Below are 22,709 nucleotides of genomic sequence, written 5' to 3' on the forward strand. Positions count from 1 at the left end.
AGGAGATAAGATAAGGATACAAAAGCTTTAATGAGCCCCCAGGCTTTCTGGAACACCCTCTGCGTGTGCTACCGAAATACAGATGTCCACAGTTTTTATAATGATTTTCACCCGATCCCCATCCTGTTACCACCCAGGTTCTGCCCCCACCACGCCTCTTGGAAATTGTGTCTGGGGGCGTTTTGGGACCCCCTCTTCTTCATCTTCCTCAGAGCGCGTAATGTCCTTGGAGGCCTTCCAGAATTCTAGGCCTGAAGGTTGTTGGGTCTACGGCTATATCTTGTTCCATAGGGTTAGGGTGTTCTTCTACCATACTACCTTGAAAAAGAGACTAAACAGGCTATGGAATTTAGGGAATTGATATGGGAATGGGTAACAGGGGTTTGAGCTGGTGTGTTAAGGGTAAAGGGATAATATGCTGCTACTCTAAAATCTACATTTACTACATAACTACTTCTAAGGTCTACAAAAATTAAAAAAATCAAAACTCCAAGGTATCACTACACAGCCTATTTCAGTACGTATTTCTGCTTTTATAAAATTTTGCTAGCACTCAAAACAAACATTCTCCCAAAATTTAACATCTGTTTTATAATCCTGCTAAAACTGCATTCTCTCATTCCTTTTCAACTGCCTATTACACATGTGACTCCCACTCCTTCCCAGTCTTACTTGCCTAACAATACCAATTTTTTAGCCATTTTCCACTATTACAATTTACAGACTATCATTCTTTGCTCTTCTTTAAACTCAGTCCAGTTTGTTCATGTCATTATCTAAGCACAAAACTGGACACAACAGTTCAGTTTGGTCTTTCTAATAAGAGATAGAACATTAGTTCATTTACAATGTGTGCAATAACAGGTTATGAAGCCCATAAAGCCCAGCTAAGGCTCACATCCAGAAAACCTACTACTGTTTCCTTGACTGTACAACTTATTTTCCAACAAAAAACAAATACCAGACTCTTCTGTTCTTGAGAAGTTAATATTTACTGTTACTTATCTCCCCATCAGTACATTTTTCTTTCATCTGGTTATTTCAGCTGGACTTCTTGGGTTCATTATCTACAATCTTTGAATCCAACTTAAGTTTAAAACATGTTCCAAATACCATAAATTAAAATCGAAATACTTTCTTTGCATCTCTGAAAAATAAGAATTTACTTCTCCTTCTCTATTGTCAGAATGTAACCTACTTTTGTTAAGAACACCACGCTCTGTCTGCCACTTGCATCTTCTGCTAAAAGGGTCAAATGCCCACAGCCCACCCGCAGCTTTCTGATAATCCTTAGAAAACAGTTACATTATTACCACAAAAATCTCCCACACTGAAGATCTACTAAGATCTAAGAGCAAGATTAGCACCTGAGTACTTTTTACTGACTTTTTTTCCTTACAATTACTGTCTCTGAATTAGTTACAGTTTGCCACTGAGTTTCCAGTATACGGCAGAGAAATTTTCCTTTTTAAAAATAAAATTTGATGTTCACCTCAGCAAAATGAGACAGAATCTCACTTCTACAGTGGTAATGCATTATATATAGGATACAGATTTCATCACCATTGCTTCACTTTAGTCACCTTATTCACCTGCTACACAGCTAATATGAGCAGGTCTGCACTTGACAGTACATTCTCTTGCATCATAATTTAATTAAAAGTGTTTAAGTTCCAAAAAGCATTAAAAATCACTTTGAGCATAATCCATTTAAGTTTAATTCCTGCCTATTTATCCAAGGTTCGACAATATTGACCAACAGAGAAAAAGAAGGATATTTTTGCCAGAAGCAGCAAAGCAAAATGCCCTTGCGAAATTTCAGCAAGCCCTCCGCTCACTTCAGTGGAACAGCAGCCTTTCTCCCTGACTTCACAGGTAAACTTACTCTCTTTCAACCCAAAATGAAAAAAATCAAGAGCGTGCATAATCTTAAACAAGACACTTGCCAAGCAACTATGATTTGGTTATTTACATGTGGTAATTGGAGAAAAAGCAAGTTTTAAGAATTTGAAAGGAAGCAGAACACGAGAAAACACAGTGATTGGGTGGTTTTCACTATCAACTGTGTCAGGTTAAAGTATTTAAAATGAAAAGCTGCAGAATAAAGACCTCTGATGATGATGTTCTGGGTAGAAGGTGCTCAATACTGCATAGTCTTACAGGTCTTACCAGAGATAAGCTGCTGCTGTTTTGCATCCTTACTAAAAGAGCTCAATATTACAGACACTAATGCTTGTATTTAGAGACAAAAATTCTTGGTAGACTTCATTAATATACAAAGACGATAAAATAATATGGATAGATGAATATGCCACTTAATTACACAGTTTAGAGATGGACTTGTCAGTGCTGGATTAATGGTTGGACTCAGTCTTAAAGGTCTTTTCCAACCTAAATAATTCTATGGAATTTTCTTATCAAATATTGGAGACTGAGCAAATCAGTGTAAAGACAGAGTCAAAGTAAAAGGCCAAGAGCAAAGCCTGACTGAAACATTAACTTTCCTCATGACGTCAATTCTTGCACATGACATTGTTGTTTGTTTTTTTTTTATGCGAACCCCTAACAAAGTTCACACTTTATGAATAGATATTCGCACTCAGGATTTTTTTAGGTTAGAGCCACGCGCGGGAAGTCGTACCTCATGTGCAGGATGCCGATGAGGGTGGCGGCGAGGTCGGAGGACATCCTGCCCATGATGCAGCAGCGGCTGAGGCAGGCGAGCAGGCTGGCAGGCAGGCAGGGCAGGAAGTACACCAGCTGCACCAGCCGCCGCTGCGCCTCTGCCGGCAGCAGCACCAGCGTGCCCTCGAGCGGATCTGCCAGCACACAACACAAACACAGAGTCAGCACCCTGCCAGGACACACCAACACTGCCCTGCCCAACTACTCTGAGTTACTGTTACTTGCCAAAGGGAAGACAATATGACCAACACCGAAGAGGAAAAAAAGAAGGAAAAATAATAAAGCAATGTTAGCCTAGAAAATAGGAGGCTCGGGCGAGGAGAGGCTTATTGCTACCTGCAACTACCTGAAAGAAGGCTGTGGCTAGGTGAGGGTCACATCACCTTCTTCTCCCAGGTAACAAGTGACAGGATGAGAAGAAATGGACTTAGGTTGTGCCAGGGGTGGTTTGGATTGGATATTAGGAAAAATTTCTTTACTGAAAGGGTGATCAGGCATTGGAACAAGCTGTCTAGGAAAGTGGAGTCACCAGCCCTGGAAGTGTTCAAAAAAAGGTGTGGCACTCAGGGACATGGTTTAGTGTAGACTTGGCAGTGCTGGATTGCTGCTTGACCTTTACGAACTTAGAGGTCTTTTTCAGCCTAAATGATTCTATGATTCTCTGACAGACTGGAAACTTTAGTTTTTGTGTATCAGATTAAAATCCCGCTAACTTGAAAACTAAAGATCTGAATATTTTTAATATTCTTTAGTAAATGACATGCATAGTTCATTTTAACCTTTATTAGAGGGGACTAAATCCATCTCCAACCCCCACTCACAGTCTTGACATTCACTTAGGAAACTGCAGGATTTTCCACATATTGCAACCTCTCCACCAAGTGAGGGGAAAAAATTCATTATGCCATAGTGTAAAAGTCTTACCGTATATTCGAGCAGCCGTGGCTTGTAAACTTTGCAATAATTCCTTGTTTGAACGAGAAGCAGCGGAATGAATGATATCAATAAGTTGATTGGAAAGCTCAGGGTTTCTCAAGCCAAGCAGAGCCAGTTGCTGAGGTAAGCCAGCCAACCATCGAGATAAAACTTTACTTCGACTTCTAAAGAAAGAGGAAAAAATAATAAGACAAAACAACAAACTTGCTTTCAGTCTTGAGTAAGTTGCTTTTATTTATCCTTGCCGGCTCAAAGTGAAACAATCATATAGACCAATCCTATCTTTCATGGGCTACAATTTCTCTGCCACCCTGGCCTATCAAATCAAGCATCATTTATAAACCAAAAGCATTTCACTGGCTTATTACTAAAGAGATGATTACAGGAAAAAAAGCTGCAAAGCATAAATCAGGAACTTTAAAGGAGGTATCTGAGGATGTCAACAAGAGTAACATGATGACGATGATATATATTATTTCCCTTTCAAAAGACCGGACAAGATCCTCACCAGAACTTTTCAAGGAAATTAAGTAGCCATGACATAAAAGGGAAGGGCCTTGCATAAAGATATGAGCTGTTCGACAGTAGGAAAAGCCTGGAGAACAAACAACTGAAGTGGGTGAGTTGGAGGTGGGCTCAGGTGTCTCAAGTCACTTGACATGCAAATAGTGTATGGGAATAAAACATTTGCTTCTCTTCCCACAGAAGAAAGCAGGTGCTGGTATCAAATGAAGTTAGAAGGAGCCAGGATCAAAAACAAAAGGAAGTTGGTCTTCAGACAGCTGAGCTTTGTCATACCTTGACAGAGGATGCTGCAGTTGCTCTTGATTTAGACCAGTCTAAGGAATAGACATCCAGTGAGTGAGACTAAACACAAAGAAGTTCTGAAGCGTGGAAGTACAGGCTTCAAATGGTTGGAAGCTTAGAGTACTACAGACAAGTAACTCGTGTCTTCTTCCTATAGCAAGATACTACCAGTATATATATGCATATGCGCACACACCCACACAATATACACACAGTGACTACACATGTGTGCAGTGATTAGGGGTGAAGATAACTAAAACAACAAGACAAAAACTTAATTCTGAAACTTAATTTATTACAAGTTTTTTTTCACAAGGCAACAACAGGCCAAAAGCTCCTATCTTGCCTTTGAATCAGACACACCTAAAAAAAAAAAAAAGAGATACACACAAAAGTTCTTTGAAAATGCTCCAACATGAATTCTGTTCCTCTTAGACTGCTCTCGACAAGCTTCTGAGGAAAAAAAAAAAGAATGAGGAGAACAGTCACAGAAGGGCTGAAGGAGCTGTGACATCAAATTGAATGGAACATGAACATCATCCAGGATCTACAGAACAGACCACACTTTGAAGAAACTAAAAAAAAACCCCACTTGTTTCTAAAGGAAAGAAGCGGATCAGTGGTGTACACAAATATTGTCTTAAAATGTTTTGTGAGACATAAGCGTAACTACGCTTTTTTGCAAAAAATTTTTGAGATTTCACTCTTCTGTTACTAAAAATGTCACAGTTCCATGTAGAAGGCTAAGAGGAACAGCAGAAAAACTACTGCTATTTGTGATGTCTAAAGATAGAACGTTAGAGCTATCTAGATGAACACATGAAACCGAATGAGATGCTCAAGACTTCCAGGTAAGTACAGAAAACAGTGGTTATGTAACCTCGGGGAAATTAGTCATCTTTTTCACTCTGGATGAAAAGAGGAGGAAAACAGGATATTGTCTTTTGAATTCCCCGTGTTTTTTATCATGTTCAGAGCACAACATTAGATATCTCTGGCTGTAGATCCAATCACACGTATGCAGGCGTTACCACAACATAAGATATAACAAAGCAAAGAAGTTGCAGAAGTGAACAATTTTCCCAAAATCGATGCCAGGACTTTTGGAGTCCTGAGGTTTGATTTTTTTACCTAGTAGAAGAAACACGTATCATGGGTATGATCTTACCACAACCCTCAGAAAGTCAACTGTGTCCTGGGCTGCATAAAAGGCAGCATGGACAGCAGGTTGAGGGAGGTGATTCTGCTTCTCTACTCCACTGTGGTGAGACCCCCACCTGGAATACTGCATCCAGCTCTGGGGTTCCCAGCAAAAGAAGGACATGGACCTGCTGGAGCAAGTCCAAGGAGGCTATGAAGACCAACAGAAGGCTGGAACACCTCTCCTATGAAAACAGGCTGAGAGCTGGGGTTACTCAGCCTGGAGAAGAGAAGGCTCTGGGAAGACCTTAGAGCTGCCTTCCAGTGCTTAAAGGGGACCTGCAAGAAGGCTGGAGGGAAATTTTTTCAAGAGCCTGTAATGATGGCTTCAAACTGAAAGCAGGAAGGTTTAGAAGAAAGAAATTCTTTACTGTGAGTGAAGAATTTACTGTGGTGAAGCACTGGATCAAGTTGCCCAGAGAGGCTGTGGATGCACCATCCCTGGAAGTGTTCAAAGCCAGGTTGGATGGGCTTTGAACACCCTGGTCTAATGGAAGGTGTCCCTGCCCATGGCAGGGGGGGAGGTCTAGATGAACTTTGAAGGTCCCTTCCAACCCAAACCCAAACCCAAAGATTCTAGAATCTTACATCCCTTTGCAATTCTCAAACAAGCTAGGATTGATGCCGCCTGATTTGTGTTTAAGGTTTTTATGTAGCTGGAACTAGATGACTTGGCTGAAAAATGCCTTCTGGAAAAGTTAAGATTTGGAGACAATCTGGACACATCTGATCATGAAAAACTGTTATAACAGCAATATAGAGGATGATCTTCTCTTACTTGAAGCAAGACAGATATCTAATAAAGTCAAATTTCAAATTTCAGTGACAAAATTTGACAGTGTCAAAACAGATTCAGAATGAAGTTTTATAACATCTATGTACAAATTCAGGATTCTCACTTCCAAAATAAATATGCTATTTTGAAATGAAAAAGAGTATGCAATTTTTTTTTTACCTGATTCTTTGACTCCTCAAATCTTCTTTTTGGTAAACTCTGCTAAAAAATTTCAAAAGCAATGTACGAACTGGAAAGAGGAGATTCCTTTGCTGGTATAGTGTATATACTGCTTTTATCAAGGGTTCTGTTGCCACTAGAAAAAAAAAAAAGTATAAAAATCTGAAGTAGTAGTTCTTAATCTTCTGACTTTATACATACACAGAACAGCTATCATCTTTATCTACAGCTGTCTACATTGAACTCCAGAGGGAAGTACCAAAATGTTTTAAAGTAACCACTTGACTGACTTCTGAACCATCGAAACAACACTTTCTTGTGCAGCTTGTGAAAGAGTCAGACAAAAGAATAGAGACGACATGTGAGTGAAAACTTCAGAACTTCTTGAAGACAAAACAGCGTGCAGGTTGCAAGGTAGCTGAGAACCAACAAATTCCTGCTTTCTACAGCTATCTCCACATCCTTTTCCCCTAGTGCAGTAACCTCCCACCAATCTTCACGTTACTTCTCACCAATGCTCCCCAAAACCTCACTGTCACAGTGCCTTCAGTTCTCCCTGCCATACACACTAACCTTACTAGCCCTCCCTGTCTCTGAACCAGCTGGCTCCAAGTTACATTGGCTAATTAACCAGACAATACAAGAGGCCACTGGCAAGACCCTAAACATTTCTTTTATTGAAATGGCTTGTTTTTAATTTTGCATTATCTTCTAAAAAAAACATACCCTTCCGGGCCCTTAATATCGCCAATGTCAGATAGGTTCTAAACAAATTAGAGTTAATTGTTTTGCAGTACCATCTGACAATACAAAGTACAACATTTCTAGAGCACCATTAAAAAAAAAAAAAAAAAAAAAAAAAAAAAAGTGAGGAGAAGTGGGAATGAGTCTTGAGGTCATCTGGTCCAACACCCCTAACACCCCTGCTGAAGCAGGATCAGCTAGATCTGGCTCCCCACAACCATATCCAGATGGCTCCTGAATATCTCCAAGGATGGCATTTGGTCACCCTAACAGTGAAAAGAGTGTTCCCGATGTTCAGGCAGCATCTCTGATGTTTCAGTTTGTGCCCAGTGCCATTTGTCCTGTCACTGGCACCACTCGAAAGAGCCTGGCTCCCTCTTCTTTGCACCTTTACTTCAGATATCTACATATGTTGATGAGAACCTGAACCTTCTTATCTCCAGACTGAACAGTCCCAGCTTTCTCAGCCTTTCCTCATAGGAGAGACGCTCCAGTGTCCTCATCATCTTCACAGACCTTTGCTGGAATATTTCCATATGTCCATGCCTCTCTTGTACCGGGGAGCCCAAAACTGGACATTTCAGGAAGGGCCTCAAAAGTGCAGAACAGAGGGGCAGGATCACCTCCCTAAACCTGCTAGCAACACTCCTAATCCAGCCCAAGACACCACTGGCCTTCTTTGCTGCAAAGGCCCATTGCTGGCTCCACCTGGTCCTTTACTGCCAAGCTACTTCCAGGTGGTCAGCCCCCAGCAGGTACAGGTACATGCTGGTTCCCCTCAGGTCTATGACTCCACACTTCTCCTTGTTGAACCATGTGGCCATTTTTCCAGCTGTCAAAGCTGTATTTTCTCTACAGCTAGTAGATTAACTGTAATCTGACATCCAGTCAGGTTTTTAGTACTGCGCAAGGATTACCTCGAAGGGATCAGATAAACCACTCAGACAGATATTTGTGAGATAACCAATTTCTCACTGAACCTTTACAGGATCAGAAGATAAGATCCATACATATTAATCTTTCGAAATTTAATTTAAACTCTTCTTAGAGCTTATTTATTTTATGGATTCCTGAGGAAAATTATTGCACAAAATGGCCAGTCGGGGTAGAAAAACACAAGCCATTATCAACTACCTGGTTAAAGTCTGGCAGATAAAGTTAAAAAAAATAAATCAGCGTTTCTTTACAAGGAAAAGCCTGAAGTATCTGATTTAACAGTCTAACAACAGTTTGGAAACTGCTTTCCTGAGTAGCAACTCCTCTGCTTTAGCTCAGCTAGTGAGGAGGGCTCTGACTCTCGATTATTTGCTTTCAACACAAAGCTAAATTTGAAGTGCAGATAGGAATGATTAGTTATTATCTTTGTCACCAGGGACACAGTAATAGACAGATTCCCAATTAAAATGGATTTGGAAGGACTAACTGCCAAAATATATTGGAGGGACATTTGACATTTTTTCATCTCGCAACTTTAACAATGAAATCTGTTGCTAAGGGCAAAGCATTTTCTAGAAACTATTTGGCTGTGTGGCTGTGGAATTCACTCCTATCAGACTGGTAAGACAAAAGACTACTGCCACTTTTAGATTTACTGAAAAATTCCTTTCTTAAAGAATTTCTATTTCAACCACTTAATAGACATATCACCCAAGGTCTCATTCAGAATACAGCCTTAAGTACTTAAAAAGAAAGAATGAGGCAAGTCAAAATACTGTACTGATCCTGCGAGTCACAGCTGGAAATACTTTTTCTTGGAAAAGGATTCAAATCAGACACTTTGGAAAAGATTCAACAGCAGCTTCCATCAGCACTACCCTGATATTTTGTACCATCAAAGAACTAGAATGGTCATCTGACAGTACTCAGTCTACCAGCTATGTTAGTGATTTTAAAAAAGGTTTGGACTATTGAAGTATCATGCATCTCTACATCCTAGTAATTACTTCTTCAATATAAAGCTCATCTTCCCATTTATAAGAGTATCCTAAGAAGTAAAAACAGGAAATAGGTAAAAAAATATATTCATACTTTGCATATCAACAGTATGAAACTAAAAGCATTCCTAAAAATAAAATTTTCAATGCTATACACAGGGATCTTACCATGAAATTCAACTTATCTCTATGACAAAAGACATTATGATGTAACAACTGAGGATAAGCTGCAGTGAGCTGAAAAGGCTACAATAATTCAAGCTCTTTGTCAGTGCCTAATTTTGTTTTTCAGAAACTATTCATCTTACCTTTGTTTTGCTGTATTTGCATTAGCCTCCAAGTCACACCAAGCAATCTGTTCACCTGTTTGCTATTCAGCTTGCTGCCATCCTGAAGAGTATCTGTCACAAATTTCCTTATCATGTCCAGCCAACCAGCGTCTGTCTGAAGTGTTGAAGTGCTTGCTAGTGAAACCATTATGTCACACAAGGTTAAGTTCAGTAAGAGATGGTCTACATTGTTTGAGGATGTCATACAGTTCTTGTGGCTAAAGAGAGGAGAGGGGGAAACAGAAACATTTCAAAAAATTGTTTTTGAAATAAAAATGGACAGCAGCTGATATCCCTTGTGCACACACCAGTGTTCTACATAGATTGCAAAGGTGCAGAATTATTTCAGAACACACTGTGCATGAATATAGTCTCACATCTGAGAGTTGAGAGGGAAGACAACCTGCTACTGGCCTGTACAAAAACAAAATTGGTCCATCTACTCTGATAGCTCAACAGTGAAAAAATGTGTATAAGTTTGGCTTCTCCTGTTCCAGTACTGCTTTGCCATATAAGGAAAGCAACAGTGTGTCCCATCTCCCCTCCTAGCTGTGCTTACCCAGCCCTGTAATACAACTCTAGAAGACTGCAGGTGAAAAAAACATTTGAACTATGTTTTGATGTAATTCAGCAGTCAACTGAAGAAAACATGCAGAAATATGAAAACTAGTCAGACTAACACAACCACCATTCAGTAACATGTAAATTCCAGATCAAGTAAAAAAAAATATTCAAGAAAAAAAATTAAAAAAAAAAAAAAAGACTTCAATAATTTCCCCAAGGCGGTATTTCAGCTGCTACTGGAGATGACTTCCTACACAATACTTTTATGAAGAACTACCAAAACTTTCCAATTGAACGCAATGCTACCTTCCTATAAAAATGGATCTTTAACCAATACGCAATAAAAGGTTTTCTTTTCCAACATTAAAAACTTAATACTCGATAAAGCATATGACTCACATTGCCTCAGTTCTCTTATGGAATTAAAAGCTGTTACATGACGTTGATTTTATTCTTACCCTTTGAATGAATCTTTCTTTTTGTGTTTTACTGTTTCTTGTACAGAATATGGAAAATGACGCATGAAGTGGTGCTTGAAATCAACAAGGTAATTCATTCGAAGCCATAGTTCCTGTTAAGGAAAGCAGATGATAGACATGGTAGTAAGTGAAAGACATCAACACAATCATTTTCCAAAATCCATTACTGGAATGAATGAAAAACAGGAACTTCGGCTTCTCCTTCCAAGTTATATATATATATATATTTACTTTCAGATGTAAATGTGAAGTCCTGTGCATGAACCTCCAGGTCCACAAAACAAGGGAGTAAAATGATGATGTAAGTTAAGGCTGAGCAACATTTAATCCCAACTGGACCACTATATTTTCTTAGCACATATTAATGTAGGTCTATGCAATATTAAACTCAGCTATTGATATGATTTGAAAGTGCTTTTGTATCAATCTATCAGCACTTAAAATCAGAGTGAAATCTGATTACCTTGCAGTGACTGACCTGAGTTTTCCATTAAGATATATACCAATACTGCTTTCAACTTTCTCTATCATTTATGTACTTGTATTTGAAAGCCCATTTACAAGACATTTTTCAGTAGAAAGGCCATCCTTACAGAAAAAGGATTCAATATTTTAAAACAATTTTACTTTGTGGGTTAGCAGACACTCATAGTCACCATTCTATAAAGTGACCAGCAGAACTCATCACTTAAAAAGCCTGCATTGTTATCAAATTGATCATGCAAAATAATCTTTTAGATACTCAACCATTAAGAACAGAGGACGGTCATTAAACGATTTCAAAGATCAATAGCTTTCCACTAAGCATATTCAAAGTAGTTTTCCACAGTGTCTGTAATAACCACTTTGGCCTGTAAGCCCAAGAGCTATTAAATAAGCAAAGCTTTCATTTCCAAACTGAGCCACTTGAATGCATTTTGTATATAAAGTTCACTACATAGAAAAAGACAAAATAAACCATTTATCTTATCTGAAATTAAATACGCTCCACACAAACCAAGTTGTATGAACCTCAGCATTTTTTTGCTCCCTCAAACATCCTAAGGTTATAACTCAACTGCGTGTGTACCCAAAACAGTTCGTGTCTTGACACAGGAGCATGCCTTTCATGGGACCAAAACGCAGGCACCCTATGCCTAAGGGCAGCAGATCTGCAGTATCCTCAAGAAACAGGCTAGAGGCAGTAGGCTGCCACAGACAATTACCTGGCCAAGTCCCTGCCTTTTGCCTGCTTCCAAGAGGCCCTCTAGAAAAGAGGAAAATCATGACAGAGCAACATAGATTGCACCAAGCAATCACAGGATCTCACACCATCTTTACCTCCCAGCTTTTCAACCATTTAGGGTTTGTTCATTTCTACCCACACATAGAAACAAGGAACAAACAACTCCGTTCTATGCTTTGTTCAAAATTATATTCTAGAGGTTATCTGGGGGACAAAATGCTCCACTTCTCCAATACCACTTTCAGTTTCAAAAGCTTTTGTGCTGCTGTCTGTCAAAGAGGATTCCTGGAGACTGTAAGTGAACTCATTGCTCAGTTCAACAGATTCTTTTCTAGAGTAAGAGACTTAACAAAATCCAAATTCAAATTCTACTCAACACCTAGGCTTTTTCTCTCCTAATAAAGTATTTCCACTACTTCCAATCACCAAATCATTAGTCCCTACTCAAAACAAAAAGAACTGTCATCATTATGCCACGGATCATTTCTCCCTTACCATTTTGTATGTTTCATCATGTCGCTTTGTGAGTTTCCACAACAAATGTATTATACTAAGCACTTGCTGCATAAGCTGCTGAGATTCTGATTCCAAAAGGTTTCCAAGAATGGGAGCTGATTGTGCAGGAGATGCTTCAATCCAGCACTCAAGTAGTAATGGAATTATTATCTCAATAAAACCTTTTAAGTTTTCAGCCGAGGACAGGCCTTTTTCTGCACTGTCCATTACACTTGTCAGAGACCTAAACAACAGAAGCAGAAAAAGATAAAAGATAAAGATCACACCTCTAAAAACAAGATTACAGTAATACCACTTCCCTGATTTCTCAGTAACAGGAAAAATGACTTTTTTAACACATAAAATTTTTTGCTGTCTTTCTTCCTAGATATTTCAGGGCGGAAGAAAGGGAGTTCAAACCATTTACAACAAACCTCTCCCAAGTCTCTGCAAGTTTGTGAACCTCTGTAATAGCTTCTTAGATTTCAGTATTTCTTTCCCTATTGTTATATGTAAAGTCTATTAAGTGGAGAAATATGATTTGCATTATCATATCACCTTCAACCAACAGGTAGGAATTCACTGTACTCAGTACATCAAAATACAAAAAAATCTTTAAGCTCCTTAAAGCAAAATAATGAAACTGACTACAAGGTATTGTTAAATGCATAAGGTTTATTACAGTTAATAACTATCTCCAGCTATAATAAACAAAATGGTTTTCATATTAATAAGGGAAAAAATATTTCTGCAAAAATACAACTTTGGTTCCCACCTAATGTTTAACCATAATGCTCTGGAAAGCAACTAGATGGAAAATTATTAAAATTATCTGATAAGATCATTTAAAGACATTACAAAATTAAGATACAGTCTGCAATAGTTTTAATTGATTTTTTTTTTCTAATTCATAGCAGGGAATTCCTATCATAACATATATAAAATTGGTACACTGAACCTCCTGTTAAATTCCTTTCTATTTCAGTGTTCTCCAAGTGATTTTACATACATATACACTCAAAATAGAATCTGAAAACTGTTTGCTTTCTTTACACATACACGCTGAGAAATTCTGTTTACAAGTATTTTAATTTCACATTGGATTGAAGAGGTAAAGCAATTTTCCAAAGTCATCCTGTCATTTCTAAATTATCCAATTAGTTATATCCTTCTATGAAGCTACATTTCTCATGTTGTTGCAATCATCTACAAAATGCATATAAGAGAAAATTTTACTCTCTGGTTAAAATTGGTATCTCAAGAAAATGACTAAAACAAAACAAAACAAAAAAAAACCCAGGTATTAACAAACTGTAAAAGGTGAAGAAAGAAGGAATAAAAAGAAAGTGTGAGACAAATACAAGCTCCTTTTCAATGCAGGCAAGATGGGAGAGAGAATTTAAATCTCCACAAAATAAATGGACAAGTGAAAACATAACTGGTCATAAAAAAAAAATATGGTTAGCACTTACTACAACTATCAGCTATCTTAACATTTTATAAAGTTTAGTATTAACTGCAGCAACCAACATCTCTAGTAAATTTAATTTGGTTTATTTGCCCCTTTTTTGTTGCTTTATGTCCTTTCTATGCTGCATACATTGCAACACACACCAGTTTCTTATAGTAAAGACTTTGGGATGAATGCTTCTATCTTACTTTTTAACTCTCAGTCATCTCAGGACACAGTAGACCAACCCCACCTTCCAGTTACAACCACAATGAATTCTAAAGCATCACTGGACAAGCCAGTTGATGCCAAGACTATGATCTCATTGAAAAGGTGTGGTTGTCCTGTAAATGCTATGCTGTGACAAGACTACATACCCAGCTGAGAGACTGAAATGTCAGTAATTGGCTGAAATAGCTCTGGAGTAGTAGTCTTCAAAAATTTCTCCAAAAAGAATACCTGATATTATAGTAGAACTCTGGAATTCAAGCAATCTATTTCTGGAACACAAAAATCTCCCCATTTAACGGTGAACAATGCCCGAAACCTAAGAAGTTGGCAACACATCTGAAGATTCCTACAGAAGAGTAACACACACACCCCAACTGTTTCAGTACTTTTCTGAAACAAGGAATGGAAAATGGAAGAATTCATGCCAAAAGAGATAGTCCCTCCCAGATGTTGAAAGCATTTGGGTAAGACTACTTAGCTCAGTTTTCAGGTACCCTTGAAAAAGAAGCCCCTATCTCTCAAGATAAGACTATGCCACACATTCAAGGTTAACAATAAAAGTGTAAATAAAATCTAAGTGCCAGTAACAGATGATGACAAAGTATATAGTAATCTGTCCAGTATTTATTTGATCAGTACAATGGCCTTAGCAATAAAGGTTCACTGGAACTGGGAAGGTTTGATGTCAATTAATCTTTTTGTCACATATCTGCTACTACTATTCTTTAACAGTAAGGGGGCTCCTGGAAACACTACAAAGCATATTAGTTTCATATTGGTATGAAATACTATTGAGAGGAGCTGCAAAGTATTTACGTACCCCTTTAAGATGTAATTTTTCTTTAAAATGCCACTATTTTTATAAAGCAGGACCAAACAAATGAAAAATGTGTAAAATATCTGCCATTTGACTAAGAAGACAACAGAAATTCAGCAAAGGGAAGTCAAGAAAGTGTAAAAGAAACAGAAAATAAACAACAAGCTGTTCCTTAAAATAGGAAAAGTAATTGGAAGTTCATAAGTTAAACCAGGTTACTGTTCTTCTTTTCTGTGTGTACTGCCAATTTCAGGAAACACTCAGTACACCAAGTGAACTGCATTTTCCATTTCTATCTGATGTACACGTCACACCATATACATATTGATTATGCTTCATCTTCCATTTCAGTCTCTTAAGTCTTCTTTGCTTTTCTCTCCAGCCCCATTTCGCCTTTTCTCAGCAGAATCTGAAGGTCTACTGTTTCTCTTCAGCACCACATCCAATCCAAAAAGTTGTGAAGGCTTTCCATTTTTCCACACCTGAACTGAGTTTGATGCAAAAAACAGCACAGTCAGCACATAATGCAGAGGATACATTCTAACAGTCTCCTAATTCACTGTGATTTTAATTTACCCACAGTAAATTAAAAAGATCTAGCACACAATAGAAGATAATTAAGTCTTAAAATCTGCATCATTGAATCATCCAGCAAAGCTCGGAATCTATCCTTTTCTTGAAACATTAACACCCCAAACCAATTCTGAAAATCTCTTTTCATAACCACTGGATTATCAATGAGGTGTCATTCCTACCCAATGAACTTTCAAGATTAGAAAGACACAGGAAGTTAAAAAATTTAGCATACTATTACGGTATTTGGAAGCCTACTTTTTAAAGAACAAAGATGAAACTTGCAATATGAGTGATGAGGCCATCAATACAAACACAAAACTGCAAATAGCTACTTATGGTTTGGTCCACTCATTATCTATAGTTAGGACTCGATTATTTGTGATTTATTTAAACACACACACACACACACATACACGCTGTCTGAGTACTGCACTTCTCATCAGAACTAATTTCTGTCCTTGCAGTAGTGGCCACAGCAGAAGCCTAGGAATGCCCATAAAAGGCCACAGTTGGGATTGGAAGTGACAGAGTTAAACATCTTTAGATTATTCGAAAAGATTTCAGTGGCAAATACAAAAACCACCACAGCAACTTTTCACTCTTGGAATTTCACACATAACCACTAAAACAAGCTGTACTGGCCCTCTGTGAAAAACAAATATACAAAAACTACACACAATTGTGATAAAATGAGAACATTTTAGTACCTGCTGCAGATGATCCTTCCCTTTTCTATTCTTCTCTTCTGCTGCCATCCACTTGCTTTGCCAATCTCGCCTTGGATTCTAGCCATGTTTCCTTATATTCTTCTGGCTCCTTCTCATGCTTGCAAGCATCTTTTTGAAAGTATTTATAACCAGAAGTGCATCACGATGTTTCACCAAAATCTAGTTCCTCAGAAAAGTGGAATCCAGTTCAGGTGACACCAGATGTAAAGTTTATTTTCCTAGACCTTGGATACAATGCATCTTCAGCTATTACAGGGCATAGTATATCACACACTGCATATCACTCAGGGCACAATACAAGAATCCTCTGATATACAGTGGTCCACAACTGTGTGTTTCTAATAGTAAAGATGAAGTCAATAAGACTGTTTTGTGCTCAGTACTGAACCCTTCCCCTGCCTTAAGTGGGTCTAATTTCCAGATAAAATTTTACCTGTAGCAGATACTGTTGGTCATGTCTAAACACCTGTGCTAACAACCACTTTTATGAGAATAAACTGCACATTTTACAAAGCTTAATATGTTGCCTCTACCTCCAACAAGTAATGCTACCTTCAGAAAGGAAACCTAGAACAGTAATGGGTAATCATGTCTGTCTCTCCATGACACTTGCTAATTCAGGCTAACACCTGTGGTATTCAAAGAGAACACCTTTTCTCTTGCACTTCATTTACGCAAAAATATAAGACAGACATAGCAATGGATGATGCAGTGGGGTTTATACCCTTTTTTGCTATTGATCTCCTAGATGAATTTGGTATAACCCTTTATTCAGTCTTCTCCAGCAGTCAAATAAGGATTGTGGTTTCTCTTCAAACCACCTTCATATCTACAGGTAACAGCTAAACTGCTTTCATTTTCCAAGTCAGCGTTCCAGGTCTCCTACCAGCAGGTACGTTAACATCTATAGTCATGCATATAAATGAGGATGCCAATGTTTAAAAAGTACCATGAAGTGGGGAGGGAGGTTCCTCTCTAATAGGTGAATCAGAAAGGAGCAAAAGAAATAAAAACAATTGTTTATTTCTCCCTTCACTTCAGCTCACATCTGTTTAGAGTACTACTAAAACCCACACAAACCCTTCTGTCACTAAGCACACTACGCTTTCTTCCATATTCATCAGCACATCTCAGATGAGACATCTTTTATCCACAGTGAAGGTATAAACCCTCATGATTAAAAATATCTAGAATTGGAAATTCAGCAGAACTTCATACCACCAGACACTTCTTACCATGCTGTCCTTTTTCAAAGGAGCTATACTCAAAGAAAATGGACTTCTAAGCTTATGATAGACTCTTGAAGGCAAAAGCACAAAAGTTCAGTAAACTTCATTGTCACAAACAAGCTTACATTTAATGTAAAGAAATTTGTCTGCTTGTCCCTAGACCTGTTGGATATCCTGCAACAACCTGCAAGTAATCAGTTTGCATTCCAAAAACACCCTAATAGAGTTGCTCATCCAAAATTGTTATGAATAGCATAAAATAAAGTTTTTATAATGGGAAAGTTCACGATATACACATAGCACAGTTACCTGCTAAGCATTTTCAAGCCTGTGCAGTAAGACTGCACATTACATTAAATGTCCTAAAATACAGCTAACGGACAATCCCACAACAAAAAAATTAAATTGTGATTATGCAGGTGACATTAATTCCCAAATTAGTTAACATTTTCTCACCTCAGTCTAAATGATGAGTTGATCTTTGGTCGTAAGCCACCATTTTCAAACAGCTGTATATGTTGCTGATTATTTGCATGGAGCTTCCAACTTATACATATTGGGTTCCTCACAGAACGAGGGCTGTCCTTTTGCTCTTGAAGCCCTTCATCCTCTGTTTCACTGGATCCATCTACCACTGCTTGCAGAAACTTTTTGAGCCTGATAAGTACATTCAACCTCCACTGCTGAGAAGTTACCCTGCGATTTGGGTTAACAGAGAGCATCCAGGAAAGTTTGTCCCTGCTTTTCAGTTTTTTTGAAAGTTGCTGGTGAGAAATAAGCTCTACAAAATTCTTCAACAATATAACGCTCCGGTCTGTGAGAAGAGCTGGGTATGCTTCCAATAAAACGTCCAAGACTTTCAATGAATCCTCCTGAATTCCCTCACTGATGTGAGTCATGGCACTAGAGAGATGGGCACTTACCAAAGGGAAAAATGGAGCAATCTGTTCCGCTCTTATTTTTGAAGCCAAGAACTGCAGCAGGTGAACAGCTGCTCTTCTGACACCAGAATCTTTGTCTGTAAACACAGCTGCCACCTCACTTATTATACTGGAAAGGTGTGCATCAATTACAAATGGATACTGAGACAGGAGGTCTTTGAGTCCAAGAAGTGCATTATGCTTAACCCCAGGACTATAGTGATGCATCTGTGAAAGTAGATCCTAAAAGGAAACAAACATCCATACTTGCTATCATTATTATTTGAAGCTCTTTAAACTTCCCCCACCTATGTCCAGCTCATTTTTCTTAAACAGATAAAGAATCTATTCTTATGATGTACTGCTGTTCATAACAGCAAATATGTTCACAACAAACACAGTATTAGTTTAAAGAACAGCAATGAACAAATCATCAGAATTCAATGACAGGAAAAACAAGATACTATGACTTGTCCTTCAGGTCATTAGATACTCCTCATTCTTCACTTTATGTACAGCCCTACTGACTCAAAAGAGGGATGACCAAAAGTTAGTCCTCTTACTCTTGTTCTCAAAAGCAGAACTACGAAATCTCAGCCTCAACAAGTTTCTTCAGTTTAAGGAGAGAGCTATAAGAGACAGAAGACACCACAAAGGAAGAAAAACAAAACCACCCCCCCAAAGAAATACAAATTTCTTTAGAAACATAATTTCAGGAAGTCTGTTTCTTAAAACCCTGCCTTTAAGTTATGATACAAGGCTTTCAAAAATCGAATGTTAATCCTAGACACTTATATCAATTTCATCATACTGATGAAAACCTTTCCCTTGAGTCACATGCTGGTCCAGCAAACTGAATTGTTAAAGTCATGGGTCAGATTATTGTCAAGGACAACAAGGCTGCTCAGATACCCTGCTGGAGTTCTTTTAATTTTTTAAAAGTAAATATTTTTCCTAAACTCTGGTAAACATAGTAAACCCAGATAAATGGCAAGTAATTTTCTGTAATTTCAGAATACAATGTCACACTATACCTTGATGTTAAGTTTTCTATTTTGGGTAGGAAGCACTCCATCTTCTTTAAGCTGCTCTGGAATTTGTATGGCCTTTGTTTTGAAGGTAGTATCAGTTGCATTCTCTAGTTTAGGCTTTTTTTTCCCAACTTTAAATTTCACTTTCTGGAAATCTTCCTGATGTTTCCTTTTTTTAGTCATTCTGATTCTCTGCAAAAAGATATTTAGAATTTTAATCTGATAAAATACACAATAAAAACAATTTTTCCACCAAAGAGCAGTAACTTCCTAACAAAGGCTATTGTTTTTATTCTTTTTTCTATGCACAAACTAGTGTCCACTTCTGAGACAAGATGCCAGACTAAACAGTCATGTAGACTGATTCCGTGCAGCTGTTCTTCTAGTGTCCTGAAAATATTCTGCTGCTTTGGCTGTCTTTGCTTTGAGAACTACTTTATTGAAAAACATCACCAAAATATCTGCCACATCACCTGCCACTGCTTTATCAGATTTAAGTGGCTGATTTTGTTTGGTTTTTTTTAAGTTCCTGCCAACAAAGCAATTTTTTACATAATTGATTCTTGCCAAGGCAAGGATCCCAGCAAACTCTTTCATTTCATTTGTACACTGCTTACCAAGTCCATCACTAACAACACAGACTGCACAGTACAACTATGGGTTTAATCAGGCCTTCACCAAAAACAGCAGGACACAAACGTACAAAAACTTCCACTACACACTGAAAAATCCAGTCTGTGCATTTAAAAAATGATAACTAGAAGCAAGGGGAGTGAGGAAAGAGGTTAAATGGGCACATATAGAGTAAAAAGAGACTCGGAAACAAAGTCATATTTAATAAGGCAAAAGAAATAAGGTAGTCTGAGTCATTACACTTTTAAGTTGTACAGACATACTAGAATGGAGGTTCAATAACCAAAGCAAATTAAAACCCACATAAGTTTCTAAATGGCTTTTTGGCTTTGATTCATCTGCTTTGATACTGAAGTACTCTTATTTCTACCAGGTTAAAAAAAAAAAAAAATCAACACACCAAAAAAACCAATAAGCACTACACCACAGGTTCCCCTATTTAATCTAAAATAAAAATAAAAAAACCTAGCAAAGAAATTCCCCACTCCAAACCACAACCCCTAACAATCCAGCTGACCAAATCCAGAAATTTCTAAATTACATATCCAAGCAATGATTCTTTTCTGGTGGATGTAGATTCTACAATTATTCATTGTAGAATTCTAATTCTACAGCTGTTTTTCCCAATGGACTTCAAGCTCAAATTTGTGCTGTACTAGAGTATTTCATATATACATCAACAGGATAATAATTCAAGAATGTTTTAAACTGCCATTTTCTATTCTTTTAAAACAATTTAAACAACAGATTACACAAACATTTTACTACAACTTCATTTCTGCTTTTCGTATGCTATCTTAAAAAGTTATATGTAAGACCACTTTACCTAAAGTACAAATTTAGCATAAGTAACCTATCAACTCAAAAGGCTTTTAAAAAACTTAGGGCTTGGTGCCAAAATAAAAGGGTCCCTTAGTGTCCCAACTACAACAATCATGGGTTTATAAGTTTTTGATTTTTACCACATGCAACTTTTAGGAAAGAATTACAGGATTTTTCACTACTTGATACATACAAACAGGTACAAGCTTTTGACATAAATGTTATTTTCACTTACAAGGCCTGCTTTAATGGAGATATCTAGGAAGCATCACTCTACAAGACGAAATGTTTGGCTTCCAGGTAACATTAATAACTTCACAATACAGGTGTGCACGCACATGAACAAAGTCAATTAAGTTCTTTTAAAGGATGAGGTTTATAAAATATACTTTCTTCTACTAAAACAAAGCAGCACAGTTTACCTTGCAATACATATTCTGGAAATAAATTGGTAATCTAAGTCTATTCATTTACAATTCATATGTAACACACTAAATAAAGAGATAAAACAATCATAAAACTAAAGCCATGCAACCACTGTGTGCAAAGACATCTGGAAAAATTGTACACAGCTGATGAAACTATCTAAATATTTTACTGGAACAACTGTTGCTTTTTACTTCAACCCTATCTCATGAGAATTGATCATGGGAGCTGGGCCTGTTTAGTCTAGAGAAGACTGAGAGGAGATCTCAGCAGTGCATATAAATACCTCAAAGGCAGATGCCTAGAGGACAGTGCCAGGCTCTTTTCAGTGATGCTCAGTGCCATAAACTAAACCACAAGAAGTTTCACTTCAACATGAGAGAACTGCTCTACATTTAGGGTGGCAGAGCACTGGAACAGGCTCCCCAGGGAGGCGGTGGAGTCTCCCCCTCTGGAGATATTCCAAACCCACCTGAGCATGTTCCTGTGCAACCTGCTCTAGGTGACCCTACCTTGGCAGGGGGTTTAGACTAGATGATCTCCAGAGGTCCCTTCCAACCCTAACTAATCTGTGATTCTGTGTATTTTCACTTGGCCCACCTCCAACATGACTGAGCTGAATGCTCCTAATAATTTATGCACTAACATGTTTTTTACAACCCAGAACATTAAAACAACTTCAAATCGATGCACGCTTCCTTTAACATAAAGCTGCACACAGTGCTTTTTAGAAGCCACTTGAGGTGTCACTCAGTCACCCAAAGAAACAGAGGGGAACCAAAAGGCGCATCTGTTTCACCTGTTATTTCACTGTAGTGAAGGGTCTGAAGAGGAGGCTCAGGGGTAATCTTTTCACTCTCTACAATAACCTGAAAGGAGGTTGTAGCCAGGTGGGGGTCAACCTTCTCTCACCTATCACCTCAAGGTAACCAGTGATAGGACAACAGGACGCAGTAAAAAGCTGTGCCTGGGCGAGTTTAGGGTGGACATCAGGAATTTCTTCATAGACAGGATGACAAGACATTGGAATGCGCTGCCCAGGGAGGTGGTGGAGTCACTGTCCCTGGAGGGGTTTTAAGGAAAGACTGAATGTGACGTGCTGTGGTGGTGTTCAGTCACAGGTTGGACTCGATGGTCTCAGAGGTCTTTTTCAACGTAATTGATTCTGTAATTACTTTCTCGCAGCTCCGAGGCCGTATCCTTAGGGAACCTTACTGCCTTGCTCAAGCAATCAGGAAAATCCTGAGAAACCCGAAGGCAAGGCACACGCCCTAACTGAAACTCCTCTGACCCGATACGGATTTCCCTCCGGGCGAGCTGTCTCCTCGCACAGAGCAGCGGTACTTACGGGCGGTCACCTCCCCGCGGCTCCCGCGCCGGCAGCGCATCCCCCGCCGCCGCCGCCTGCACCGCACCGCACCGGCCCGCGCCGCGCACGCCGCACCGAGCGCCGGCTCCTGCCGCGGGTCTAGGCGGGCACGCAGCCCTCCTCG

General features: G+C 38.5%; 1 protein-coding gene across 1 annotated transcript in view; it reads right to left on the reverse strand.

Moving 5' to 3' along the window:
* TEX10 (testis expressed 10) overlaps nucleotides 1-22,709 on the reverse strand; it is a 52,859-nt gene extending 30,150 nt beyond the window's left edge. Inside the window, exons 1-9 of the mRNA XM_050331082.1 lie at nucleotides 22,565-22,709; nucleotides 19,339-19,527; nucleotides 17,841-18,547; nucleotides 12,354-12,597; nucleotides 10,613-10,725; nucleotides 9,570-9,808; nucleotides 6,584-6,719; nucleotides 3,610-3,785; nucleotides 2,642-2,819 (exon numbers count right to left, since the gene is read on the reverse strand). Coding sequence (XP_050187039.1) covers nucleotides 2,642-2,819; nucleotides 3,610-3,785; nucleotides 6,584-6,719; nucleotides 9,570-9,808; nucleotides 10,613-10,725; nucleotides 12,354-12,597; nucleotides 17,841-18,547; nucleotides 19,339-19,518 — 1,973 coding nt within the window. The 5' untranslated portion in view covers nucleotides 19,519-19,527; nucleotides 22,565-22,709. The remainder of the gene's footprint in view (nucleotides 1-2,641; nucleotides 2,820-3,609; nucleotides 3,786-6,583; nucleotides 6,720-9,569; nucleotides 9,809-10,612; nucleotides 10,726-12,353; nucleotides 12,598-17,840; nucleotides 18,548-19,338; nucleotides 19,528-22,564) is intronic.

The sequence above is a fragment of the Myiozetetes cayanensis genome, unplaced genomic scaffold, assembly GCF_022539395.1.
Source record: "Myiozetetes cayanensis isolate MyiCay16 unplaced genomic scaffold, myiCay2020 scf1, whole genome shotgun sequence".
In the NCBI taxonomy this organism is placed as follows: Eukaryota; Metazoa; Chordata; class Aves; order Passeriformes; family Tyrannidae; genus Myiozetetes; species Myiozetetes cayanensis.